Here is a 6,960-nt window from a genome sequence, read left to right on the forward strand (position 1 = left end):
TAATAAGTATTTTTTACTTGGATTATAATGTCTCATTAAATATTTTCATAACATTTACTATACTATTTTCAATAAATATTTTATAATATTTATAATAAATGTTCATGATCTGTGCAATCTAAGACTACAAAAATATCTAAAATAAATCTTATAAATATTTATGAATATTTTACAAACATTTTATAAATATTGTCTGCGCTGTCTGAGAAGTAGCAAGCTGACATTAAAATGATTGTTAAAATAACAATGTCAATTTGCTATCTGGACCTTATAATTTCTATACCGATTGAGCTTTTTTTTTCCAGAAAAGGAATATATTTTTAAATCTCACATATATTGTCAAATAAATATTTATTCAGGACGTTCTTAAATATAGGACTATAAATTATAAAAGATTAAAAACTTAAAATTGGATTAATTTAATTTAAATGTATTTCATTTAATTTTAAATTATAAATCTTAATTTTTATGAAAGAATTATGAAAGACATATTTATTGCAATATGAATCTATTTTATCACGTGGGACATTCCTGAAGCTATCTCGAAGCTATCTATAATATAATAACATAACACACACATATATATATATATCTACGAAGCTACCATCAGCCTAGACGTTCACAATCACAACAGGAATGGTAAATTGAGAATCTCGAATCGCATTAAATCTAACGCTAGTTTAATAATAATATAAACCTTTATAGAAATTTAATATTATTGATCATCAATTAATTATTTATTTTTGAGTATTAAAAGCATTATTAACATTACTTTTAATATTTCAAATGTAATTAATTGACCAGTACTAGGATCACATTTATAAGAGTAGAAATAGTTTTTCTGAATTGTGTGGCAAACTATTAAAACAATTATAGTCGAAATCCATCCCGAAGGTAGTTCTTTCTCTATTTTCTCATTTTCCTACCAAACATAGGATAGCTAATTAATGCTTGTTCATAAATCGAGAGCTACTAATCGTCAAGCGCAGCAACACGGTATTCTTTGTTAAATACACGATTCGTCGATTTTTTTCATACAGGTGTTTTGCGTGAACCAATTATTTCTACCAATGTAGTTTAATTTTAATTTCAGTTTAACTAACGCTTTTTCTACTTCTAAGAATTAGAAAAAGATAAAGAGTAAATTGAACTGAGATCAAAGTCAATCTACAATGAGAAGAAACAGACATTATAGCTACTCCAAATTGACGTCAAGTCTGTCCCATCTGTAATGCGTGATCTATAATGCAATAATGGATGGAGACTAAGGGTAAAAAATTGACCAATCACAGTCGAATGTTAGAAGAATAATCGACTGCAATTGGTCAATTTCTTACTCTTACAGCCTCATCCATTACTGTTATGTTGATTCCACAATGATAATCGATAGAAGTTCTAAGTCTTATTAGTGAAATTGACCAATGACCAACTTGTATGACTAACACTGATTGGCCAACTTCACCGACTAAAACTTTCGACTACAGACTCATTGTAGAATCAGCATTATATATATTACCATTAGACCACGCATAACTGTTCATAAGCCGGGCCTTGGCACTCTTTGCCATTCTTCGCGTGGAACGAAGACAGATGTACGGTCGAACAACGGAATGAGAGTAGGAGGGAAGATGAGTAGGTGTGAGGGGCGCAACTACCGAGAACAGACCTATCGCAACGAGCGTCTGCTGGGTCAGCTGTCGAGGCAATCGCTCGCGTATCGACACGTTGCAATTTCTTTACTATTCTTCACGGAGATTGCGTCGCGAATTGCGTGTTACGTTCGAACACCAGTTGCTATTTCAATCTCTCGCTCCGGAATTTCGATTGACTCGAGCAGAAAGGAAGAAGCCTGAAAATCGCAATTTTTCAACTTTTCTTCCGAGCCGATTTCGGAAACGGATCGCGAAACGAGATCAAGGGTATGTATTATGAAATTATTCAATTATTCCTTAGATTTCGATTGTATCTTGTAAAAAAGTCAGAATAATTCCGATCGGAATCTATTCCGAATCTATTCCGAATCTCCGACTCCGTTTCATGGATAGCTCGGATAGCCATGTGACGAGCCGAGTACGAGCGACACCATCCACCTTCCTTATCGACGATCGCGTCTTGACAATTGTGAATTGCGTCGCTCGGCTGTTTGCGTTAACGCGGCAAAAGCCGCGGGCCGTGAATGGCGTGAAATGCGTGAATCTGCATTCAACGGGACACGGGCCGCCAGGCGTGCGTGACACGCGGCTCGCAAGTCGCACGCTCGCAGGCGCGGCATCGCCGAGTGACGTCGACCGGTCGGATCGTGGATTCCGATTACTCCGATAAGTTCGGCTCGTCCGCCGACGCGAGAATGCAGCAGAAAACGCTCCCGCTATCTATCCGCGATAGTGTAATTGCCGTTGCGGTTTGTTTCTATTTTAAACTGGAGTCAGTTTTGACTTACGTTTCCACGAGCGACGACATTCCGCTCACGCGAAACGGCCGCGATCATTCGATCGAAACGCTTATACATTTTCTTGCATAACGTACTGATGACCACGAATCTGTTATAATAGATCCCACGTTGAAGGATCTCGAACGGCAATTTTGACAGATGTATTCATTTGCTTGCAGTTAAATCAAGGCTGCATGGCAACACCGTTGAAAACGTAAGAAAATGTCCAGGAAGCGCACCAGGGAGGAAACTATGCTGACTACTGTGCCCCACCAGAATAGCGTTAATGGAGAAAGTGCGTCCTGCTCCAGGGAAAATTCTCCGTTTCACGCTGTAAGCATTGATAATAATTTTTACGTAAAATAAATGAATAAATCGGCATTATTATTTAATCATGCAAACGTATCATATTATGAGCTACCTTAATAGGAACCTTTTGCAAAACTTTTCCAGAAAAATTTATTTTTTCTCAAGATTGTGGCAAATGACTATCATCAGATCATACATACATTTAAATGTAAATTTAAATGTTAAATTTTATATATATCAGCTGTAGATTAACATATATATACATGTATGTCTATCTTACTTAAATATTTAGTTTCTTGCGAGACTATAATACATTGGAATGCATAACATAGACACATGTATATATTTGTAAACTCTATATAGTTTATTATTATATACAATATTGACAACAAGCTAATCATTAATGTGTTGTCTAGAGATAATGCATAATATTGCTTTTAACTGATAATAGTCTGGCGTGATTCTAGATTGGCATATCTAATGTGATAAAAACTCGGAAATATTTTATTGCTTCTACAGTCTTGTTTGGTTCATTAAAAGTGAATTTACGTTGAATTTAACTCACGTTGAATTTAAACATATTGAGAACAATTCGACATTTATAAAACTTGTACATATTTTGTACATATTTTTAGTTACATAATAAAACTGAAAGTGGCTAATGCAATTGTGCTGTCTTTTTACTTTTAAACATCAAATGTTTTTAATATAAATTATTGATTATACAACATTTGAGATAGTATAAAAATTTTGTTTCTATTATAAATAGAACTGTATTAAACAAACAATGACTTGGGGATCCAAGCAGAATTGTAACGGAGGTAGCAGTACAAATTTAATGTTTCTAAAGGACTATAATGATCAAATTTCTGTTTGTCAGGAAAGATTACCAGTAAGTTTTATTTTTTTTACACGAATTATATGTTAAAAAATAATATTATTATGTGATATAATAAGTTGAATTAATAAATGATAAGGACAATGTAATCATGATTAGCGTAAAAATTAAGAAATGTGACAAATTTTTTTTTCTTTTAACATCACATACATCATTATTTATGTAATTTTACACAAATCGTCAAATCTTTATTTTCTATTGAGCAGATATTTATTATTTTGTTAATATATTATCTTCTCATTTATTTTAGTCAATCTGTAAAGAAGCACCTTTTAGTGACGATTCAGATGCTATCGTAGAGAGGAATGCTTGCGATTATAATACGCGAATTACTTTAAAACAAGCAAGAAGTGGCAAAGGTATATTTTATAGATTTTTATTAAAAATATTAAATATAATAAAAATTTTAATATTATAAAAATTTTTATTTTTACATATCACTTAAATCTTCTTTTTTTATAGTTCCTAGAAAAATTAGAGTTTATGCCGACGGTATTTATGATCTCTTCCACCAAGGACATGCACGGCAACTTTTACAGGCTAAAAATATTTTTCCAAATGTTTATCTTATTGTTGGAGGTAACTATGCAAAATTGTTAAGGAAAACTGTATTATAGCACATTTATTATACTTTGTTCTTGTTCATCATTAAAATAAAATATAAATATACTTATGTGTGGTCATCAATCAAATAATTTCTTTTACAGTATGTAATGATGAATTAACACATAGCAAAAAAGGAAGAACTGTAATGACGGATTTGGAAAGGTATGATGCTGTTAAACATTGTAGATACGTAGATGAGGTTGTTCGAGATGCACCCTGGGAACTAGATGATGAATTTATAAAAAAGCATAAGGTACATTCATATTTATACATCTTTAAATTTATATAATCAAGTGCTGTACGTTTTATTTCATAGAAATTGCATGAATTATGTTGTATTACAGATAGACTTTGTTGCTCATGACGATATACCATATGTGACAGATGATTCATCAGACGTTTATGCTAAATTAAAAGCTAAAGGTATGTTTGTAGCCACACAGAGAACAGAAGGGGTTTCCACGTCGGATATAGTTGCGAGGATAGTCAAGGATTATGACATATACGTTAGAAGAAATCTCGCACGGGGGTACAGTGCAAAGGAACTTAATGTGTCTTTTCTCAATGTAAGTGATTATGAATCATTACTTAATAGTATCACTTGTCATACTTACATTATTGAATTTAAATGTTATATGATGAAAAAAATACGCAAAATAGTAATAAATAAAAATTAATTGTAATAATTAGTAAATATTATTATAGTTACAACAAATATGTGTTATAAAAAATAAAATCTTACAGGAGAAAAAGTTTCGCCTACAAAACAAATTTGATGATCTAAAAGATAAAGGGAAACGAGTAATGGAAAATATTGGTGAGAAACGAATGGATATGATAAGCAAATGGGAAGAGAAATCTCGGGATTTTATTGATGCCTTCCTTCTACTCTTCGGCAGAGAAGGCAGATTGGTATGTGCGTGCAAATGTGTGTTTATGGATGCGTGCTTTTCAAATATTCAAATGCGTCCTTTTTCTCAAATCATATGCAAATTATATAAAGATTGGAATTTTTTATTTATATTTGTAGTCAACAATTTGGAATGAAAGTAAAGGACGCTTAATGCAAGCGTTATCTCCACCAGCGAGTCCGAAAAGGGATAGTAGTCCAAGTAGTAGTAATAGCAGCCATGATGAAGATCAAGCAAGGTGGGATTTTTTTGGGATGGGTAAAATAATACCAACCCTGCTTAATTCTTATATCTCATCTATCTCTTACAGTCCACCACCAAAGAAAACAGGACGTTTTGAGTTTTCACAAAATAATCACTATTTAAGTGATGATTATAGTGATGATGAAGAAGAACATCTACACTCCAAATGATAACTAATTAAAAATGCATATTCTTTCTGACCAAAATAAACGTGCAATTTTTATTTATTACCTTGAAAGTTTTTAGATGTATTTTCATACACAAACTGCTGATGATGATATGCTTAATGGATTTTGTATGATATTAACTAACACTATATATTAAACAAAATTACCTGTTGTGATGTGAGAGTTTAGTGTGTTTTTGCAGATTTTATTAATTACATAAAAATGATAATGGATGATACATGTAGATTATCTGAGCCATGTATTACTCAAATTTTTTTTTTAGTGTTCTTGCTTTTGAGATATCATTACACCGCTTAGTTCCTATGTTACTTAATGCAAATGTATGCGATCATTTATTTTAATTTGGTTTCATAATGGAAAATTATGATTAATATATGTATCCATATTTTTAAAGTAAGCACGAAATGATTAAAGTTACATTTAACATTAGACATATTAATATGTGCTATTATTTTATAATTAATTTTGTACAGATTTTTATAAAATAATATTAGTCAATTATATTAATTACAATTAAATAATTTATTTTTTATCTTTGAACATGCAAAATCAATGATATAAATGAATGCAATTAATATTATGATTATTAAGTTTTATTTCAATTATGAAGACAAAACGGATATTTTTAGGCTCAGAGATTGCAAAATTTCATTGAATTTTATTGTATTTTGTATGCAAATGTAAAAAATAAATGAATATTTAGAAAATGCGGCATTTTAAATATTTTAATACATCGCTTTATCGATCATATAGTTAACCCTTCGTGTGTGGTCCCACCTCTTAAAAATTTCGTAATATTAGGCTCAAAATAAGCGTATTTAACTGATTGTCGTATTCAGTTTTTGTTTCTTGAAATAAAAAAAATTACTAATTAAAATTACTTAAATGTGATTGTGAAAGGTGAATATAATATTTCTAATTATTTTCTCTTTATCCCGAAAAAGTCATACGATCAATAAGAATCATTTGTATAACATGTTGAACTTAAATGATCCTGATTAGTTGTGTGACTTCTGAAATTCCGACTGTCATGGAAATGCATCCTTATACCATTTCCACCAATGTAAACTTTAATTTCGATTCATCTTTTTCTAGTTGTAAAAATTACAAAAAGATATGAAGAATAAATTGAACCGAGATTAAAGTTAATTATTATATTGTTAATTAGTACATTAGTGGAAACGGGTATTGACTTTCACAATTTGAAAATTGAATACTTGAAATTACCATATTCTTTGGAAAATTCTTAAAATTTTGAATAATATAATATTATTCTTTATTATATACATATAAAAGAATTTTATATATATATATATATAATACGCATAGAATTTATAGCTATATTCTAACAATATATACGAAATATATAAGAAA

The 6,960-nt window shown here is 30.7% G+C and overlaps 1 protein-coding gene across 7 annotated transcripts in view; it reads left to right on the plus strand.

The window, feature by feature from the left end:
- LOC108750432 (choline-phosphate cytidylyltransferase A-like) overlaps positions 1-5,896 on the plus strand; it is a 7,865-nt gene extending 1,969 nt beyond the window's left edge. The window contains exons 1-10 of one of the 7 annotated variants that reach the window (XM_018489862.1): positions 1,684-1,923; positions 2,611-2,764; positions 3,510-3,632; positions 3,889-3,997; positions 4,101-4,217; positions 4,346-4,497; positions 4,589-4,810; positions 4,989-5,156; positions 5,275-5,393; positions 5,466-5,895. In XM_018489862.1, coding sequence (XP_018345364.1) covers positions 2,654-2,764; positions 3,510-3,632; positions 3,889-3,997; positions 4,101-4,217; positions 4,346-4,497; positions 4,589-4,810; positions 4,989-5,156; positions 5,275-5,393; positions 5,466-5,568 — 1,224 coding nt within the window. In that variant the 5' untranslated portion in view covers positions 1,684-1,923; positions 2,611-2,653 and the 3' untranslated portion in view covers positions 5,569-5,895. The other 6 variants (XM_018489861.1, XM_018489859.1, XM_018489860.1 and 3 more) reach the window with 6 other exon arrangements.
- Positions 5,897-6,960: the final 1,064 nt, after the last annotated feature.

The sequence above is a fragment of the Trachymyrmex septentrionalis genome, unplaced genomic scaffold (genome assembly GCF_001594115.1).
Source record: "Trachymyrmex septentrionalis isolate Tsep2-gDNA-1 unplaced genomic scaffold, Tsep1.0 scaffold37, whole genome shotgun sequence".
NCBI classification, from domain to species: domain Eukaryota; kingdom Metazoa; phylum Arthropoda; class Insecta; order Hymenoptera; family Formicidae; genus Trachymyrmex; species Trachymyrmex septentrionalis.